Source organism: Ranitomeya variabilis, chromosome 2 (assembly GCF_051348905.1).
Source record: "Ranitomeya variabilis isolate aRanVar5 chromosome 2, aRanVar5.hap1, whole genome shotgun sequence".
In the NCBI taxonomy this organism is placed as follows: Eukaryota; Metazoa; Chordata; class Amphibia; order Anura; family Dendrobatidae; genus Ranitomeya; species Ranitomeya variabilis.
In genome coordinates, this window is record NC_135233.1 from 701,611,565 (window position 1) to 701,634,692 (window position 23,128).

Consider the following 23,128-nt stretch of genomic DNA (forward strand, 5'->3'; position numbering starts at 1 on the left):
TGCTTATATGAAGCAACACGCGCTGCTGTGGTAATACTCCGGCTAACAGGTTATGGGCCCAGCCACCGGAAAGTAAATGGTAAAAAGCCCAGTCACCGGAATAAGCAGCGAGCCAAGCGCAGACAGCACAGAGGAACCCCCGGAATACAAGGACACCGGAACGCAAAGGTACCGCAGTGTACAGAGCACCGGACAGCGCAGCTTAAAGGGCCAGTAACAAACAAACAAAAAAAAGAGGTACAAGAGACAAGAATGTCTACAGAAAGGAATGCAGTGAAGTACACAGTGCCAAGTCTCACAAATCACAATTACAGCTCCTGGAAATTCAAGGTAAAGATGTTACTTATAAGAGAGGGTACATGGAAATGTATTGAACAGCCTGTGCCTGACCCAGTACCGGGTGATTGGCTAGAGACTGATCAGAAAGCACAAAGCACTATTTCCCTCAGCATAGATGATAACCAGATTGTACATGTATGCAAATGTGATACTGCAAAGAAAATGTGGGAAGAATTACAGAAAGTGCATGAAAGGTCAAATCTCAGCAATAAGCTATATCTTATGAGAAAGCTGTATCAGTCTAAATTAAGTGATGGCCAGCATATGCAGGACTATATCAGAAACACCCTAGAGATTGTGGAACGCCTAAGGGGTATTGGTGAAGAAATTAAAGATTTTCATGTTGCTGCATTACTATTAAGTGGTCTTCCAGAAAGTTATGACACGCTTGTGACTGCATTAGATGCCAGACCAGATGATGAACTCACACTAGAATATGTGAAAGGGAAACTTGCAGATGAATACAAGAGAAAGTCAGAGACTATTAGCAATAATATATGCAAAGCAGAAACAGCATTAAAGACACAGTACTTTTCTAAAGCTCAGAGTCATTTAAAGGAAACTCGTGAATGTTTTGTCTGTAAAAAGCCTGGTCACCTTAAAGCAGACTGCAGAGTGTGGAAAGCAAGAATGAATCAGTTTAAAAAGCAGGACAGTCATCAAAAGGTTAAAACAGCTGTAAAGAAGGAAGATGCATGTATTGCGACTGCATTTGGGGTCAGCACAAGCCCATATGCAAACCATGTTTGGTGTATTGACTCTGGAGCGACTGCTCACATGACACGTGATAAGGATTTCTTCATTAATCTAGATGAAAGCAAGTCTGAAAAGGTAATTTTAGCTAATGGTCACTATATGACATCAGAAGGAATAGGAGATGGTTATTTCCATTGTCAAGTTCAATCCTCAGCACAAGTCAGAAAAATCCCAGTTAAAGACGTGCTGTATGTTCCCAAACTTGAAAGTAACCTTTTATCTGTAAAGAAGCTTGCACAACAAGGAAATATAGTTACATTTAAGGATGACAGATGCATCATTTCAAAGAAGGGTCATACCCTTGCCGAAGGAAAAATCAAAGATGAACTTTATCAGCTGAAATGCAATGAAACTGTTTACAGTGCTAGACAAGATTTTCATAAGGACTGTATTCATGTGTGGCACAGACGCCTAGGCCACAGAGATCCAGAAGCAGTAAAGAAACTAGCTCAACTTGCAAATGGTATTGCAATCAACCAGTGTAATCAAACAATGAAGTGCACAAGTTGCCTAAAAGGGAAAATGTCCAGAAAATCGTTTCCTAAAGTAAGCACTACTAAATCTGCACAGATACTGGATTTGATACATACAGATGTGTGTGGTCCAATGAGTGTTCTTACTCCCAGCAAGAAGAGATATTTTCTCACATTCATTGATGATTATTCCAGATATACTGTTACTTACCTACTTCAAAGTAAAGATGAAGTTCCACAGAAACTTGAAGAATATCTTGCTGCAGTTCTTAACAAATTTGGAAGAATACCAAAGGTACTGCGAGCAGATAATGGAACTGAATATACAAGTGGTAAAGTGCAAACCATCCTGAAAAAGAATGGAATCGTGTTCCAGACAACCGTTCCATACAACCCAGAGCAGAATGGCACAGCAGAGAGAAAGAACCGAACTCTTTGTGAAAGTGGAAGAAGTATGCTATTTGATGGAAACCTACCTACAACATATTGGGGAGAAGCCATCATGACTGCTACCTATCTTCAAAATCGACTGCCAAGTAAAGCTACAAGTAAAACTCCATATGAGTTATGGAACTGTGAGAAGCCCAACCTGAAGCATCTCAGGATATTCGGAAGCAAAACTTTTGTGCATGTTCCCAAAGAAAAACGTTCTAAGTGGGAATCACATGCAAAGGAAGGAGTTCTTGTGGGGTACAGTGAAACTCAGAAAGGATACAGAATCCTGCATCCACAGACCAACACAGTAACAATCAGCAGAGATGTAGTGATTGATGAAAACTCAGTATCGCTCAAATTTCATGAGGTTACGCAAATAATTCAACCTAAGGAACAAGAATTTCAGTCAGTGATTCCAGACATTGAAGAGAATCTCAAAGAAAATACTGAAGTCTGGATATGCTCTGAAAGTACTGAAAAAGAAACAGAAGAACCAAGCCAACCTCAGGAGATCAGAAGATCAGAAAGATCAAATAAAGGAATTCCAGCTAAACGCCTTTCTTATATGGTCAGATCAATTCCAGAAGAAGAGCCACAGTCATGGCAGGAAATGCAAAAACTGCCTATTCATAAGAAGCAAAAATGGATAAAAGCTGCTGATGAAGAAATGGAATCCCTTCATAAGCTCAAAACATGGGAGCTCACAGAGCTACCTCAAGGCAAGAAAGCAATTGGATGTCTTTAAGAACAAATATGACTCCGAAGGTAATATTCACCGTTTTAAAGCAAGATTGGTCGCAAAAGGATATTCACAAAAATATGGTGAAGATTATGATGCTACTTTTGCTCCAGTTGCCAAGCAAACTACATTCAGAACTTTATTATCCATAGCTGCTGTTCAGCAGATGAAAGTAAGACATTTTGACATCAAAACAGCCTTTCTACATGGAGACATTGAAGAAGAGCTGTACATGACTCAACCAGAAGGCTATGTTAAAAGGGGTAAAGAGAACCTTGTTTGCAGAATGCAAAAATCTCTCTACGGCCTTAAGCAATCAGCAAGAGCATGGAACACTAAGATGAACAAAGTGTTAATCGACGAAGGATTTAAAAGGTCTCAAGCGGATCCATGTTTGTATACAAAAGGTGTATCACAAGATTGGATGTATGTTATTCTATATGTGGATGATGTAATAATAGCGCATCAAGAAGAGAGAGAAATTTCAAAACTAGGTCAAATTCTGAACAAGCATTTCGAGACCAAGGACCTTGGAGATGTGACATACTATTTGGGAATCCAAATCCAGAGAGAGGAAGATGGAAGTTTTCTTCTTAATCAAAATTCTAAAATCTCCACAGTTCTAAACCAGTTTGGAATGTCAGAAGCCAAAGGCATATCAACTCCAATGGATCCATCTTACCTAAAATTGGAAGGAGAAGAAGATCTGCTACCCACAAATGACAGTTACAGACAAGCAGTGGGGGCACTTCTATACATAGCAACCACAACCCGTCCAGATATCTCAGCCACAGTGGGAATTCTCTGCCGACGTGTAAGCAAGCCACGCCAAAGAGATTGGAATGCAATTAAGAGACTTCTTCAGTATCTTAAGGCAACCCAAGAGTTAAGTCTAAAGATTTCTGCATCAGGAGATCTAATTCTCAGAGGATATGTAGATGCAGATTGGGCTGGAGACTCAAGTGATCGAAGATCAACAAGTGGTTACTTGTTCAAGTTAGGACACACTTCAATCTCATGGTCGAGTAGAAAACAAGTGTCAGTTGCATTGTCTTCTACAGAAGCAGAATATACATCAGCTGCTCATGCAAGTCAAGAGTTAATTTGGTTGAAGCAACTTTTGGAAGAATTCGGCAAACCACTAGCTGAACCAACTGTTATCTATGAGGACAACCAAGGATGTATCAAGCTCGCCAGCAGTGAAAGGATAAGTGCAAGAACAAAGCACATTGATGTTAAACATCATCACTTGCGTGACTTAGTAGAGCGTGAAGTTCTAAAGTTTGTTTACTGTGAATCTGACAAGATGTTAGCAGATGTTTTGACAAAGCCATTGTCAAGAGCCAAGTTTGAAGAATTCAGAACTGCAATGGGACTAACAGGATAAGCAGTTGTTGAGTGGGGGTGTTGGAATAAGTTTAAATGCAACAACTCCATTCCTGTTGTAGTCTGCATTGAATGTCTATGAGTGTTCATTTGTCAGCTATGCTGTGATTGTTAAAGTTTGTAAAAAAAAAAAAAAAGGGAGGTCACAGGACACTCACTGATTGCATCATTCTGCTGTTGTTTCCTTCACAGAGAGACATGTGTTACATGGACTAGATTATATCGGTAGTTACTGTCAAAGCTTTCTTATTTTGTTCCAGTTCAAGCTGCATATATTAAACACAGTTTGCCTTACGTTGGATTCTGCTGCTTATATGAAGCAACACGCGCTGCTGTGGTAATACTCCGGCTAACACTAAGTGGCTTGGTGAACAAAACATTGAAATTTTGGATCCATGGCAAGAAAACTTCCTAGATCTCAATCCCGTTGAAAACCTCAAAAAGTAGGTAGACAAAAAAAAGCAGAAATTATGTAAATACCAATCACTGATCAGGCATGAATACATTTCCATCAATAAGAATGTGGTCCAGAGACTGATACTCAGCATGCCTGGGCAAGTTGCTGAATCTAGAAAAATAACAAAACTATAAATATTGAGTCTTTGCATAAACCTTATGTATTTGTCTTAAAGCATGGAAACATCTGACAAGATGAAGAAGCACTGTGTTAGAGTTGGCGGATTGCACTAAATAAAATTAATAATGAAGTGCAATCGCAACCCGGCCTCCACCGTGCAGAGATGAATAACTGCTGCTAGAGGACAATGACAGAACACACAGCGAGTGATTGCTTGTACACATAGAGTTAAATGCCACTCAGTGTGAACAGGAGATTGAGTTCCAATCTCTGTCACTCCTCAGAGGGGAACAGCACAAACAAGTACTGAGTGCTGTGTCCAGTTAGGCGTCACTGAACAAGGCCATGGACTGACCTTGCACTGCAACACTGTCACTGTCACTCGCACACAGAAATGAAAAAGCACCTCTGCAACTGGACTGTGTCACTCACACACAGAAACAAAAGAGCTGCTCTGCAACTGAACTGTGTCACTCACACACAGAAACAAAAGAGAGGCTCTGCAACTGAGCTATGTCACTCACACACAGAAATGGAACAGATGCTCTGAGCTTAAAACCCTGACAAGGGTTGTGCTTGCTCTGGAACTCTACTATGCTAACCGCACACATGTAGGAACCAGATGCTAAGCCAATGGCTAATTGCACACACTGACACTAGCTGCCTGCCTACTTGTACAGTCCCAAAGCTAGACAGACACACAACACATGCAGACAGAGTGGTAGAGTATCCACTCTCAGTAACCACACATAAATGATACTAGCACACTAGCATGCACCCCTGAGAGCCTTTTGTACACTAGGCACATATCCAGTCAGACAGGACCTTGCCCATGGACCAATCTGGAGCTGCCACATCACCAGAGCAGTTGATGTCGTCCACCAATAGGAAGACGCCACATCATGGACATGCTCAGCAAGGTGATCTCTAGACATAGATTCCATAGCGTCAGGTGTGCACATGCTGCGGAAAAAAATGTGCAGAATCGCAGCGTTTTTTTTCCCCAGTATGTCAATCCTTGCTGCGGATCTGCAGCATTTCTGCACCCATTGACTTCCATTGTGTCAGGCCAATCTGCAGCAAAACTGCACGTTTAAAAAAGATCTTCGGATTTGCTGATGATGTGCCAGCGAGAAACGCTGCAGACCGGGAGAGGGAAAAGTGTGTGGGTGGAGACTGTGTGTGCAGAGAAGATGTACGGGGCTGAGTGTGGGTGTTTGTGTGTATCTGTGTGTGTCTGCGTGTCTGCGGGGTTCAGTGGGGGTCTTCGGGCTGTGCGGGGGTCTGCGGGGCTGTGTGTTTCTGTGTGTGGGGGTGTGCTTGAGTCTGCGGGGCTGTGCAGGGGTCTGCAGGGCTTTGTGTGTGTGTGCATGAGTGTGCGGGGCTGTGTGGGGCTGTATGTGTGTGTGCAGGGCTGTGTGTATGTGTGTGCGGGGCTGTTTGTGTGTCTGTGCATAGGCAGGCATCGTCCTATGGGACTACTAGTCCCATCCGGCTATGCCTGCTACAGTAACAGGTAGCCAGATGATGGGACAGTAGTAATCCCATCATCTGGCTACTGTGTTCAAGTGTAAAAAGACAAAAAAAATCAACACATACACACATATAAACATACAGTAAATATAGTACATACAACATACAGTACATACTCACCATACAGCTAATCCCCAAAACTAGGGTTGAGCGACTTTTATTTTTATAGGATCGTGTCGGGTTTCACAAAACCCGACTTTCTCAGCATAGTTCATACTGTCACTTGCGGCACCGCAAAATTCTCATGCAGCAGTGCCGTAAAGTGAGAGGCCATTGATTCCTCAGTGATAACACTGCAGGAGCCATTGTCTCCTGTCAGTGTGTCTCTGGAGGCCTGTAGAGCTGTCACGTCTCCTGATGTGACAGCTCTATAGGGAAGATCGTCATGGGACACTCGTTATTAAATGGACTGCTTCGGACCAGGGAGTATTTGTGTTGGTTTATTAATTTTTCTTTTTTGCAGGAGATCAAGGGCATCATTTGGATTGGCAGAAAAATAAAGATGGCAAAACTCTGTAGTGTTTTATTTCATTAAAATACTTTATTCTGCATGTGTGTGCTTCTTTAACCCATTAACAACTATAGGATTAGCAATGGATAGGTGTCTTATTGACGCCTCTCCGTTACTAAGCCGTCTTGATGTCACCTTATAATTCAAAGGTGACATTAACCCCCTATTACCCCATATGCCACCGCTAGAGGGTAGTGGGAAGAGAGCGGTTAATTGCTGGAATTGGCGCATCTTACAGATGCGCCATTAATGGGGTGGCTGAGTGCTGGTGTTTGTAGCTGGGGGGCAATATCCATGGTCCCTTCCTAGACTATGAATATCAGCCCACAGCTGTCTGCATAGCCTTTTCTGGCTTATAGGGGACCCCATGTCATTGTTTTGGGAGAGACTCCCATTTTTTAATAGAAAGTAAAGGCTAAATATACAGCTGCGGGCTGATATTCATAGCCTGGTTCATAGACTGGGAAGATCCATGGGTATTAACCCCTTCCCAGACTATAAACATCAGCCCCTAGTTGCTGGCTTTCCCTCTCTGGTGCAGAAAATTGCACAAGAGCCCTCGCCATTTTTTTTTTCAATTTTTTTATAAATTAAACAGATATTGCGTTTAAGGCCGTGGTCACACTTCTGAGAAACTTGCACAAGTTTCTCACATCAATATCCGGCACTGCCGCCGGCACTTGGGACCAGAGCATGTGGTTGCATGTATTTCTATGTAGCTGAACGCTCCAGTCCTGAGTGCCAGCAGCAGTGTCGGGTTTTGAGGTGCAAGTGTGGTCCCAGCCTAACGCAGATTTTGTGTGTGTTTGTGTCTTTATTTAACTCTTTTTGTTTTACTATGTTTATTACTACACATTGGGCTTGGTATTATCTATGGATAGATATTTAGATAGATAGATAGATAGATAGATAGATAGATAGATAGATAGATAGATAGATAATAGATAGATGGAGAGATAGATAGATAGATAGATAGATAGATAGATAGATAAATGATAGATAGCTATATAATAGATGGATAGATGGATAGATAGATAGATAGATAGATAGATGATAGATAGATAGATAGATATGGGAGGGATAGATAGATAATAGATATATTGATGGATAGATAGACAGATAGATAGATGGATAGATAGATAGATAAACAATAGATAGCTATATAATAGATAGATAGATAGATAGATAGATAGATAGATAGATAGATAGATATGGGATAGATAGATAGATAGATAGATAGATAGATAGATAGATAGATGGATAGATATGGGAGGGATAGATAGATAATAGATATATAGATGGATAGATAGACAGATAGATGGATAGATAGATAGATAGATAGATAAATGATAGATAGCTATATAATAGATAGATAGATAGATAGATAGATAGATAGATAGATAGATAGATAGATATGGGATAGATAGATAGATAGATAGATAGATAGATAGATAGATAGATAGATATGGGAGGGATAGATAGATAGATAATAGATAGATAGATAGATGGATAGATAGACAGATAGATAGATAAACGATAGATAGCTATATAATAGATAGATAGATATGGGATAGATAGATAGATAGATAGATAGATAGATAGATAGATAGATAGATAGATAGATAATAGATAGATAGATAGATATGGGATAGATAGATACTGTAGATAGATAGATAGATAGATAGATAGATAAGGGATAGATAGATAGATATGGGATAGATAGATATGGGATAGATAGATAGATGATAGATAGATAGATAGATAGATAGATAGATAGATAGATAGATAGATAGATAGAGCTATCTATAGATCTATCTACATATATATCTATTTATAGATCTATCTATTATCTATATATCTATATATGTATTATCTATATTTCTATCTATATATCTATCTACCTAATAGAAAAAATTGGAACAGCACAAATCCTTTACTTATCTTCGGGTGCAAAGCCCAAACAACCCGTCCCTTGGTTGCTTTCAGTCCATATAAGTCACAAAAGCAGGCAGCACTCCATATTCTTAAAGGTAATTTGCAGGTCTTTATTGAGCCCACATCTCATGCAACGTTTCAGCTCTCAACTGAGCCTTTCTCAAGCAACAAGCAGACCTTTTTACAGTGTATATATAGGGGGACATTTCCCCATCATCCCCTCTGTGCAGCCAATCAGTGAACTTCATAAATTTACAGACAATTGCATTACATCATAAAGCGTATTAGTGCCAGCGGTGTACTATTAAAATCACATAGGACAATTACTGAATTAAACATACCCTTGGAGAGACATGTCTTTCATGGAGGAGGCAGCATGTTTTCAGCGTACCCGGACAGCTACTACGCATGTCCTAATCCTTCTCTGTAACTCATGATCACGTGTTAGGTAGAGGGCCAATAGAAACCGCTATTCCCCATACGGCGTCTTGCGCCTGCGCAGTAGCGCTCAGAGTCTCCATATTAGTAGTGGAATCTAATGTTTTCTGGTGACTCATGATCACATGTTAAATAAAGGGCCAATAGCAACCGCTATTCTCCGTCTGGCGTCTATCTACCTATCTATTATCTATCTATCTATCTAATTATTATCTATCTATCTCTTATCTATCTACCTTTCTGTGTGCGGAAACATTATTTTTCAATGGAGAATGTAAATGAAGAAGTTGGACAAGAAATTACATCACGATTCTTTTTTTTTTGTTCAATAATACATCTTTATTTAACTTTCAAAAACGCATACAAATCCGCATGAAAAAAACACATGAAAATCCGCATAAAAAACGCACAGATTTTACCTCCGTTTTCTGCCAACAGATGCAGAATCTGCGCAGGAAATTGCACAGGCAAATCCACAACGTGTGCACATAGCCTTAGAGCTAATTTTTTCTCATCTGTCTTATGGCTACCAACCCTAATCAAAGACTAACTGCCAATCAATCTTCACAAACTATCTCTTGCTTAAATTGATTGTCTTATTAAAGGGACTGTGTCCACACAGAATGACTGTTCAAAATAAGTCCCATTGCTCGGTGGGTCATGACTGGGTCAGTCATTTAAATTCACCTTCCACCTGCTCATTTTCTTTCTATCTCCATCCTTCCTTCTTTGATTGACAGCTTTGGCTTAATAGAGACGAAGAATGGCAGATATTGGGGAAACCAAGCAGGTGGGAAGGTGTATATAAATGATTGGCCCCACCATAAAGCACTGAGCGCCTGTACTTGGTTTGAACAGTCATTTTGTGCTGACAGAGTCCCTTTAATTACAGCAATCGAAATTTTGACTATGGCTTATGATTAGTGTTGAGAATTCCGATACCGCAAGTATCGGGTATCGGCCGATATTTGCGGTATCGAAATTCCGATACCGAGTTCCGATATTTTTGCGATATTGGGAATCGGGATCGGAATGCATATTCATGTGTAAAATAAAGAATATAAATAAAAAATAGGGATATACTCACCCTCTGACGCGCCCTGGTAGTAACCGCTGCAACCGGCAGCCTCCGTTCCTATGAATGAGCGAGTGAAGGACCTGCGATGACGTCGCGGTCTTGTGATTGGTCGCGTGAGCGGTCACATGAGTGGTCACGCGACCAATCACAAGCCGCCACGTCATCGCAGGTCCTTCACTCGCTCATTCATAGGAACGGAGGCTGCCAGTTGCAGCGGTTACTACCAGGGCGCGTCAGAGGGTGAGTATATCCCTATTTTTTATTTGTATTCTTTATTTTACACATGAATATGGCTCCCAGGGCCTGAAGGAGAGTTTCCTCTCCTTCAGACCCTGGGAACCATCCAGGATCACTTCCGATATTTGTGTCCCATTGACTTGTATTGGTATCGGGTATTGGTATCGGCGATATCCGATATTTTTTGGATATCGGCCGATACAATCCGATACCGATACTTTCAAATATCGGAAGGTATCGCTCAACACTACTTATGATACCACTATTAAATCTCTAATTTTGCCTGGCGATGAATTAATTTTCTAAGCATTTTCTTTGTAGAGCGAAATTATAAAGACAATTTTGTGATCAATTAAATGAATGACCTTCCAATGTAATACATGGATGCGTCCAGTCTGCCAGTGAAAACTGAAGCTTATCAATGCTTTGCTTTCCAATTTATGTCATTGAGGGGAATCCCATGCAAGGAAGTCACTTACATTTCTGCCTGTTATTGCGTATTGCAACCCAAATGCACATGGAAGGAAATATCCATACCTCCTTGTTCCCCTGAGATACCTGCCATATGACAATTTTAAATCCGTTTTTAAATAACATGCTGAAGCTCATTGTATTCATTGGGTTGGCAATATTGGAAAGGCCTTATTATGCAAACATAAATTCAAAGACCATTTTCTTCCTTTACTACCCATATAAATGTGCATAAATTTTAAATTGTCAACTCTTGCTGATCATTTTTGTATTCAACCTATGCATTTTTCACAGTATTTTAATTGATGACAATATCTGAGTTTCGAAAATGCTTTGTGCAATTGCTAACCTATTTCATTTAAGCCTCTTTACTAAGAAAACCTTAATTAAATTACAGTCTTTTGGAAAGAAGGTAAGAAATTGAGTGTTATCCACTTAAAGTAAATTGCCCACCAAAGATGTTTAATGTGTACTGTGCATTTTCACGGTAACTGCTTTAAAGGATATCAATACTTTCTTATAGAGCTGTTAAACTGTAAAAATCCAATCGGTACTTAACAAATGCATAGATTGTTTGGTAGCTACTTCTTTATGTAGCATAAGTAAGTGTATAAACATCATGATAGTAAAATACTTTTAATTCTCTGTCATTTAAAGGCACTCTCCCATCTCCAAGATCCTGTCCCAATGTGTAACAGGTGTTATAATAATAAAATTAGCAAATACCTCCAATTAGAAATGTAGTATAGTTCTTCTGATTCCCTATGTTGCTTACCCCGTGTGCAGGGCATTGTAATAGCTCAGGTATCCATGGTTATGACCACAAGTGTAACGCTTGTGGATCCTGGACCAACTGTACCACGGACTGGGGAGAGTCTGGAGGGGTGTAACTAAGTGACCACAAGAGTTTTCACTCGAGGCCTTGATGGTGGGTTTAGACTTGGGCCAAGATGGACGCCAGGTGCTACTCCAGGACAGATCATTGTATCAAGGCAGCTGATCCCACTGGTCAGTACAGTAGAATTGACTAGGACTCCAACGCAAGAGCAGATAGAGAGGATATAGATGTAGGCACTCGTTCAGATGGCACAGATACTGGAACTGGTACTAGCAGCATGGGATTCAGATCTGGTACTGCTGGAGCGGTTTCAGGGTTCAGGTACCACCAGAGCAGTTTTGAGTTCAAATACTGCCAGAGCAGTTTTGGGTTCAGTCACCATCTGAGCAGTTTCAGATTCAGGTACAGCCAAAGCAGTTATGGGTTCAGGCACCACACAGCCAGGATGGGAATAGGAAAACAGGACTGGCACTGGTACAGGTTAAACTGGACTGACACTGGAACTGGATCACTACCTAGCAGCTTTCAGGCTGACTAACTACAATTGATTCTCAGGCATCTCCCAACAGGTGGAGGTGCCTTAAGTTCTAAGTGCCTCCCAGCTGGGGACAAATTGGGAGTGTGAGCGCGATCTTTTTAAGAGACAGGGAGCGTGCACACCATAAGCACGCTGCCAAGAGATTTGTGAGGTATGTGCAAGCCCTGGTGCACATTATCCAGAGCAGAGGACACTGCAGGGTGGCCTGGGTGGTGTTTAAATTGGCGTCCCTGCCAAGAGGGAGAAGAGGGGTTACACAGGGACACCAGAATTACAACCTGCAACTAACTAAATAAATGTCACTATATGAGTGGTCGTAACCATGGATACCTAAGCATATAAATGCTTAATGCTTGCCAAAATCCTACAAAAATGAAACTTTTAAGGCAAAGTGCTAACATGTTTCCTTTATTTTTCCATTATCATCAACTCCATGAATGGTCCTGCTATCATCATCAATAGACACCTATTCCCAGTACTGTGATGACCCCTGTTTACCACCTGGTAAAGACATTCTGCCTGCAGTGTTTCTGTTCTATTAACCATTTGTGCCTGCCAGTTGTGTCTGACACTGTCTATGTAGTGTAAATACATTCAGCAGGCATACTGATTACAGATACTAATGACATGGCATGTGTGCAAAAATTGACAGCTCAGCTACCAAAGATATTCTAACACTTTCTTTTTTGTTTTCTGCAAAACTGGTGAAGCATTTAACTGTGCAAATTGATATCAGAAGATCAGTCTTATGGAAACAAAGTACTAGCAGGCGATGTTAGAAATTCTAGTGCATGCTGTATTAGACCCACTTGTGAAATTATAATCCACAAGTACAGAAATAGAATATTCCCGGGTGACCGTTTACAGTTTTGACAGCAGCTGTGATAATCTAATGTATGACTCATTTACTTATTTAAAGGGGGTTTCCACTCTTTTGCAACTCATGACTTTTTTGCCCTAGTATTTTTCACAAGGTTTATTAAAACATAATCATTTTATTTATTCATGTGTTTTTGCCATTGTGTTGAAAACAAATGACTATGATGGTACAATATGAACCCTGACTGATGCACATCCTATTTTTGCATTGTAGAAGTAATTTACATAGCTGGAAAATAGGTAAAAGTGGTTTAGTTAGTGCTTTGGTGGTGGCAGACTCTCTTTAAAGGGAATCTGTGGGCAGGTTTTCGCTATGTAGTAATCTGAGGACAGCATAATGTAGCAGTTGAGACACGGATTTCAGCAATGTGTCACTTATTAGGCTGTATGCTGTACTTGCCATACATTGAAGGTTTTCTCAATAGCAGCTTATTACTGCTTGGACCACAGTGCACGCGAGCCCTGGTCCAACCACGTCCTGTGCTCTGATAAACAGCTTACTGGCAATAGACTATGTACACATAAAGCTGTGGTTTCTGAGCTTTGCTAAATGCTATATCTAAAAACACTGATTGTGTCCCAACTGCTGCACCCAGTAAATTAAGTGATACTTTGTTGGAATAGGAGTTTCTTTTTTTACATTATGCTGCTCTCAGATGAGAAAAACACAAAGGTATGAATTGGGATATAAACTGGTGTGCATGCAGCGTGTAAGCGCACGTTCACACTGGCCACTAAACAGAAAAAAACAAAGACAGAAACATAATGATTAAATATCCTGCAGTAAAGAAATAAATAGCTTAGTGCATGAAAATATATAGGGCACTTAGTTAACATGTTTTTTATAAAAAATTGTTAAAAGCCATCCCACCACTCCACGGTGACCATAATTGGGACACTCCACACATTTTATATCCACATTCTCAGTCTGTCTGCATCATGTGCATATAAAGGCATGGCCTGCCATTTCTTCAGCTGGGCATTATAGTGATGTGGTCACCCAATGCTGCGTGCCCACTAGTCGGGCTCAGTCCTTCTCAGCCCTTACCCTCATGCACATCACTAGACAAACAGTAAGGTTCTTAATATAAGAGTTAGGACGGTCCCAATTATGGTCACCATGACGTGGTGGCATGGCTTTCACTTTTTTGATAAAAAAACATGTTAACTAAGTATCGTATATAATTTTAATGCAGTATGCCATTTATTTATTTAGTGCAGGGTATGTAGTCATTATGTATTTGTCTTTGCTTTTTTATTTGCTCTCAGATGAGGTAGGAAAATCCTGGTGACCGATTCCCTTTAATACCGTAATGTCCCATAACCACCATTAAATGATTCAATCTATATAGAATCATATACAGCTTCCAATAACTGTATGTAATAAACTATTCATAACTATATAGTATGAGAAGAATGCACAGTATGATATTTATGGAAACAAAAAGTAGCAAGAACAACAAAAAGAAATCAGAATAAGCTGATTACATGTCTTTTTTTCAGTGTTATAATTTTGGTAGTTTATTCTTAGGAATGACCATTGTTGAGGGATTAATTCCCAACAGTCCTGCAGAGCAGCTCTTTATGGTTTACTGGGTACACATATTGTATTATTGTGACTGTGCCATGTACTGGAGCTCAATTATATTTATTTCAAGGAATTGGTCAGCAATTTTTTATTTAAAGGAATCGGCCAGCAATGTTATGTGAGAGAAACAGGATATAGGGACAAAGAGCCTGATGCCAGTGATGTATCGCTTTAATAGAATACCAGTTTTCTTCTTTGCTATAGATGTAGCAGTGCTCAGAACGCTGAGCTCTGTGTCATGATCTCCATGGCCAGAGAACTAGCATAAGCCTCAATAGGAACAAGCTCTTGGAAGATGTAACTGTACTGACCATGAACTAAACCTACCGCATCATCTAGAAGTAGCCAGGTAGCATGTCCTACTTTTTATCCCTATATGCCCAGCGCCGGCCGGAGAACTAAATAATGCTAGCAGAGGGAAATATAAGACCTGACTCACCTCTAGAGAAATGCCCAAAAAGGAGACAGAAGCCCCCCACATATATTGGCGGTGATATGAGATGAAACAACAAACGCAGCAGGAAAATAGTTTTAGCAAATTTGAGGTCCGCTTTCTAGATAGCAGAAGACAGAAAGCATACTTTCATGGTCAGTAGAAAACCCTAACAAAACACATCCAGAAATTACTTTAGGACTCTGGCATTAACTCATAATACCAGAGTGGCAATTCCTGATCAACAAGAGCTTTCCAGACACAGTAACGAAACTGCAGCTGTGAACTGGAACCAAAATACAAAAACAAAACATGGACGAATGTCCAACTTATCTAGTAGATGTCTGGGAGCAGGAACAAGCACAGAGAGGCTTCTGATAACATTGTTGACCGGCAAGCATCTAACATAGAAGCCAGGTTATATAGCGACACCCAGATCTAATCAGAACAGGTGAACAGGGAAGATGATGTCACAAGTTCAATTCCACCAGTAGCCACCGGGGGAGCCCAGAATCCAAATTCACAACAGTACCCCCCCCTCAAGGAGGGGGCACCGAACCCTCACCAGAACCACCAGGGCGATCAGGATGGGCCCTATGAAAGGCACGAACCAGATCAGAGGCATGAACATCAGATGCAGTGACCCAAGAATTATCCTCCTGGCCGTATCCCTTCCACTTGACCAGATACTGGAGTCTCCGTCTGGAAACACGGGAGTCTAGGATTTTTTCCACAACGTACTCCAACTCACCCTCAACCAACACCGGAGCAGGAGGCTCAACGGAAGGCACAACCGGTGCCTCATACCTGCGCAATAACGACCGATGAAAAACGTTATGAATAGAAAAGGATGCAGGGAGGTCCAAACGGAAGGAAACAGGGTTAAGAATCTCCAATATTTTATACGGACCGATGAACCGAGGCTTAAACTTAGGAGATGAGACCCTCATAGGGACAAAACGAGAAGACAACCACACCAAATCTCCAACACAAAGCCGAGGACCAACACGACGGTGACGGTTGGCAAAAAGCTGAGTCTTCTCCTGGGACAACTTTAAATTGTCCATCACCTGCCCCCAGATATGATGCAATCTCTCCACCACCGCATCCACTCCAGGACAATCCGAGGATTCCATCTGACCGGAGGAAAATCGAGGGTGGAACCCCGAATTACAGAAAAACGGGGACACCAAAGTGGCAGAGCTGGCCCGATTATTGAGGGCGAACTCCGCCAATGGCAAAAAAGCAACCCAATCATCCTGGTCAGCAGACACAAAACACCTCAGATATGTCTCCAGGGTCTGATTAGTCCGCTCGGTCTGGCCATTAGTCTGAGGGTGAAAAGCAGACGAAAAAGACAAATCTATGCCCATCCTAGCACAGAATGCCCGCCAAAATCTAGACACAAATTGGGTTCCTCTGTCAGAAACGATATTCTCAGGAATACCATGCAAACGAACAACATTTTGAAAAAACAGGGGCACCAACTCGGAAGAAGAAGGCAATTTGGGCAGGGGAACCAAATGGACCATCTTAGAAAAACGGTCACACACCACCCAGATGACAGACATCTTCTGAGAAACAGGCAGATCTGAAATAAAATCCATCGAGATGTGTGTCCAAGGCCTCTTAGGAATAGGCAAGGGCAACAATAATCCACTAGCCCGAGAACAACAAGGCTTGGCCCGAGCACAAACGTCACAAGACTGCACAAAGCCTCGCACATCTCGTGACAGGGAAGGCCACCAGAAGGATCTTGCCACCAAATCCCTGGTACCAAAAATTCCAGGATGACCTGCCAATGCAGAAGAATGTACCTCAGAGATGACTCTACTGGTCCAATCATCAGGAACAAACAACCTATCAGGCGGACAACGATCCGGTCTATCCGCCTGAAACTCCTGCAAGGCCCGCCGCAGGTCTGGAGAAACGGCTGACAAGATAACTCCCTCCTTAAGAATACCTGTGGGGTCAGAGTTGCCGGGTGAATCAGGCTCAAAACTCCTAGAAAGGGCATCCGCCTTAACATTCTTAGAACCCGGTAGGTACGATACCACAAAATTAAACCGAGAGAAAAATAATGACCAGCGCGCCTGTCTAGGATTCAGGCGCCTGGCGGTCTCAAGATAGATCAAATTTTTGTGGTCAGTCAATACCACCACCTGATGTCTGGCCCCCTCGAGCCAATGGCGCCACTCCTCAAACGCCCACTTCATGGCCAAAAGCTCCCGATTCCCAACATCATAATTCCGCTCAGCGGGCGAAAATTTACGGGAAAAGAAGGCACAAGGCCTCATCACGGCGCAGTCAGAACTTTTCTGCGACAACACTGCCCCAGCCCCGATCTCAGAAGCGTCGACCTCAACCTGAAAAGGAAGAGTCACATCAGGCTGACGCAACACAGGGGCAGAAGAAAAACGGCGCTTAAGCTCCTGAAAGGCCTCCACAGCATCAGGGGACCAATTAGCAACATCAGCACCCTGTCTAGTCAAATCGGTCAATGGCTTAACGACATCCGAAAAACCAGAAATAAATCGACGATAAAAGTTGGCAAAGCCCAAAAATTTCTGAAGACTTTTAAGAGAAGAGGGCTGCGTCCAATCACAAATAGCTTGAACCTTGACAGGATCCATCTCAATGGAAGAGGGAGAAAAAATATATCCCAAAAAGGAAATTCTCTGAACCCCAAAAACGCACTTAGAACCCTTGACACACAGAGAATTAGACCGCAAAACCTGAAAAACCCTCTTAACTTGCCGGACATGAGAGTCCCAATCATCCGAAAAAATCAGAATATCATCCAGATACACTATCATAAATTTATCCAAAAAATCGCGGAAAATATCATGCATAAAGGACTGGAAGACTGAAGGGGCATTAGAAAGACCAAAAGGCATCACCAAATACTCAAAGTGGCCCTCGGGCGTATTAAATGCGGTTTTCCACTCATCCCCCTGCCTGATCCGCACCAAATTATACGCCCCACGGAGATCAATCTTAGAGAACCACTTGGCCCCCTTTATGCGAGCAAACAAATCAGTCAGCAACGGCAATGGGTATTGATATTTAACCGTGATTTTATTCAAAAGCCGATAATCAATACATGGTCTCAAAGAGCCGTCTTTTTTTGACACAAAGAAAAAACCGGCTCCTAAGGGAGATGACGATGGACGAATATGTCCCTTTTCCAAGGACTCCTTTATATATTCTCGCATAGCAGTATGTTCAGGCACAGACAGATTAAATAAACGACCCTTTGGGTATTTACTACCCGGAATTAAATCTATAGCACAATCGCACTCACGGTGCGGAGGTAGCGAACCCAGCTTGGGTTCTTCAAAGACGTCACGATAATCAGACAGGAACTCAGGGATTTCAGAGGGAATAGATGATGAAATGGACACCAAAGGTACGTCCCCATGAGTCCCCTTACATCCCCAGCTCAACACAGACATAGCTCTCCAGTCAAGGACTGGGTTGTGAGACTGCAGCCATGGCAATCCTAGCACCAAATCATCATGTAGATTATACAGCACCAGAAAACGAATAGTCTCCTGGTGATCCGGATTAATACACATAGTCACTTGTGTCCAGTATTGTGGTTTATTATTAGCCAATGGGGTGGAGTCAATCCCCTTCAGAGGAATAAGAGTCTCCAAAGGCTCTAAATCATACCCACAACGATTGGCAAAGGACCAATCCATAAGACTCAAAGCGGCGCCAGAGTCGATATAGGCGTCCGTAGTAATAGATGACAAAGAGCAAATCAGGGTCACAGACAAAATAAATTTAGACTGTAAAGTGCCAATGGGAACGGATTTATCAAGCTTTTTAGTACGCTTAGAGCATGCTGATATAACATGAGTAGAATCCCCACAATAGAAACACAACCCATTTTTCCGTCTAAAATTCTGCCGCTCGCTTCTGGACAGAATTCTATCACACTGCATGTTTTCTGGCGTCTTCTCAGTGGACACCGCCAGATGGTGCACTGGTTTGCGCTCCCGCAGACGCCTATCGATCTGAATGGCCATTGTCATGGACTCATTCAGACTTGCAGGCACAGGGAACCCCACCATAACATCCTTAATGGCATCAGAAAGACCCTCTCTGAAAGTAGCCGCCAAGGCACACTCATTCCACTGAGTAAGCACAGACCATTTACGGAATCTTTGGCAGTAAATTTCAGCTTCATCTTGCCCCTGCGATAGGGACATCAAAGTTTTTTCTGCCTGAAGTTCCAAATGAGGTTCCTCATAAAGCAAGCCCAAGGCCAGAAAAAACGCATCCACATTGCGCAACGCAGGATCCCCTGGTGCCAATGCAAAAGCCCAATCTTGAGGGTCGCCGCGGAGCAAGGAAATCACAATCCCAACCTGCTGTGCAGGGTCTCCAGCAGAACGAGATTTCAGGGACAAAAATAACTTACAATTATTTCTAAAATTCTGAAAGCTAGATCTATTCCCTGAGAAGAATTCCGGCAAAGGAATTCTCGGCTCTGATACCGGAGCATGAACAACAAAATCTTGCAAACTTTGAACTTTCGTGGCGAGATTATTCAAACCTGCAGTTACACTCTGTAGATCCATTATAGACAGGTGAACATAGAGCCATTCAAAGATTAGAAGGAGAGAGAAAAAAAAGAAAGACTGCAGCATAGACAGACTGGCAAGTGATCCAATTAAGAGCACACTAACTACTAGAGAAAAAAAAAAAAAAAAAAAATTTTCAGCAGACTTCTTATTTCTCTCCTTTCTCAGCCAAGGATTTTAACCCTTTAGTGGGCCGGTCAAACTGTCATGATCTCCATGGCCAGAGAACTAGCATAAGCCTCAATAGGAACAAGCTCTTGGAAGATGTAACTGTACTGACCATGAACTAAACCTACCGCATCATCTAGAAGTAGCCAGGTAGCATGTCCTACTTTTTATCCCTATATGCCCAGCGCCGGCCGGAGAACTAAATAATGCTAGCAGAGGGAAATATAAGACCTGACTCACCTCTAGAGAAATGCCCAAAAAGGAGACAGAAGCCCCCCACATATATTGGCGGTGATATGAGATGAAACAACAAACGCAGCAGGAAAATAGTTTTAGCAAATTTGAGGTCCGCTTTCTAGATAGCAGAAGACAGAAAGCATACTTTCATGGTCAGTAGAAAACCCTAACAAAACACATCCAGAAATTACTTTAGGACTCTGGCATTAACTCATAATACCAGAGTGGCAATTCCTGATCAACAAGAGCTTTCCAGACACAGTAACGAAACTGCAGCTGTGAACTGGAACCAAAATACAAAAACAAAACATGGACGAATGTCCAACTTATCTAGTAGATGTCTGGGAGCAGGAACAAGCACAGAGAGGCTTCTGATAACATTGTTGACCGGCAAGCATCTAACATAGAAGCCAGGTTATATAGCGACACCCAGATCTAATCAGAACAGGTGAACAGGGAAGATGATGTCACAAGTTCAATTCCACCAGTAGCCACCGGGGGAGCCCAGAATCCAAATTCACAACAGCTCTGTATAACTCCACCCAGCAACTGACTGGCATTTTCAGCAATCTGCTAATCAGTTGTGGAGGCGGGGTTACATGGATTAGCCTGACTGTATTGCACATGAGATCTAGTCCTGCAGTTATAATCTCCTGCTGATAAAACACTGATTGAAACTAGAGTGATCCCTGCAATCAGGTTCTCTGCCCCTACCTCATGTTGCTCTTAGATTATATAGCAAAAACCCAAAGACAGATTCCCCTTAAATGAGATGAACTGAGCTGCATTACCAGGAACAGACAGAACCAAGTAAGTGTAATGCTTGGCATTAGTGATGAGCGAGCGTGCTCGAATAATATGTTCAACAGCCACAACACCTGCATGGATTGCTTTTCGTTTCTAACAGCAGTGAACATGCAGGCACGGGGACTCGAACATATTATTCAAGCATGCTGAATTCACTCGATTAGCACCCAAGCATGCTCAGATAACACCTTAGCCAAGCACATTCGCTCATCACTACTTGGTATACAACAAAGTGTTTCAACCTCTTATGCAATTAAGTGGTGGAGGTGCCAGAAATCGGACCCTGAGGATTTAATATTAATGATCTGTGATATAGTGGCGCTAGTGAGCAGGGGTTTACCGCTGCTGCAAGTCAGGAAACAAACCACAAAGGGATCGAGTGTAGTCTAATAATGAGTTAAAGTAGACTTGCGCTGAAGAAACCACATTTTAAGGGAGAATAGAATTTTTACTGATGCTAAAATATAAAAAAGAGAGGAAAAGAATACACACACATAAAAGTAATTTTCTGATATCCAAACTTGTTAATAATATTGTGTTATGCCCATTATAAGTTGTGGGAATAAGGGTATTAATTCCTTACTGGAGTGTATATTACACAATAATCAACATTAATTGAACTGTGCCCATGGGAAGCTGAAAAGAAAAAGCTGTAAAAAAAGCTTTTTGGTTAATAAAGGGGAAAAGAATGACTATAATTATCCTTGATTTGGCTGCACTAATTAACAGAGAAAAAGGAGGGGTTAATAAACAGGGAAATTAATATGAACAACCAAGTTCATGTGCTTGGCAAGTGGTATGTCCAAAAGTCGTCCAAATATGTCCTTAATAATAGCCTTGATTACTAGTCCTTTGTAGCAGTGTGTCTGCAGCTTATAACAAATGAGCAAAGTCTATAGTCCTTATGCACCCCGGCCGGTGGCAACCACTCTAAATGGAATTTCCTGCAAAACAAAAGCAACTGTTTGTGCTCAATAAATGGCACGCTGAGCAGTACAGGTAGTGTATGTACGATACCTCCAGTATTCAGCGGATGTCCGGTCACCTTGATTGTGCTTGCGTGCGGTAATCTGCAGTGAGACCAGCGCTCCTGCGCTCCAGCGCAAGTCTACTTTAACTCATTTAATATTAATGGCCTGTTAGAAAGAAAAGACTGATTCATTATTTCAGAAAACCCCTTAATGCAATGTTAAAGGAGGCCTACACTTTTTTGACCAGACATGAAATGCCCTGCAGTTTGCTAGTGGTCTATGTCTTGAAATCCCCCTTGGTTGCTCAAAACGTCTGCCCGGTGTTCTTCTCCTACATGATCGCAAACACAGAGCTGGGTAACAAGCCACAGCGTCCAGTTTGTCGCAACTAATCAGGTTTTGGGTGTCATCTTCAAATGTTCACTGGGAGAATAATATATCTGATTGGAAGCAATGGGCTCCCAGACCACATTTCTGACAAGTGGCGGACGTCTAATATCGCATCTGTGAAGTCTTACTTTAAGTAAAGATCTCCTAATTCCCATTGAGTGCACAGTTGCCGCTGTTTGTATGAGTAACATGTGTTGGAAGCAGCTGCTTTACCTTGAGTTTACAGAAAGCATAGATAATCACCAGCCAGCAGCTGCTCCCGTATACACAAAGGGCCTCATGTTTCACATCTGTCTCACGGAAAAAATGTCATTGTTGCCATCAGAGACCAATCACTGTGCAGCTCTCTTTTTCCAAGAGCATCTCTGCAAATAACTGCTTGCTGCGGGCAACGAGAACGCATGGACAACACACTTCCTGTGAGATCCTTTTGATTATCTACTTTGGTACTTTTACACACTTCATTGATTTCTGGAGTTTTTATTAGATGCTTTATCATGGTGGCCAAGAAATATATTTTTCATTCGGAGATGTAATATTATAAATTAGGCAAAGTGTAATAAGCTCAGTTGGACATAATCAGATGTGAATATTCTTATATATAAATATGTGGCTGCTTAATTGGAGCACTGTTATAACTCTTCATTTAAAAGTAGCATGGAAAGTTTACCTGCAGTCCCATGTAAAAGTAAAAAAAAAGGCTCTGTATACACATGCACATAAATGGAATCTGATAAACAGAAACCATGATACAACTGAGAACAGAGCAACATTGTAAA

General features: G+C 41.7%; 1 protein-coding gene across 1 annotated transcript in view; it reads left to right on the plus strand.

Moving 5' to 3' along the window:
• Positions 1-23,128, plus strand: part of LOC143807646 (uncharacterized) — a 1,106,746-nt gene that overhangs the window by 116,877 nt on the left and 966,741 nt on the right. The window contains exon 3 of the mRNA XM_077289447.1: positions 12,747-12,788. Coding sequence (XP_077145562.1) covers positions 12,747-12,788 — 42 coding nt within the window. The remainder of the gene's footprint in view (positions 1-12,746; positions 12,789-23,128) is intronic.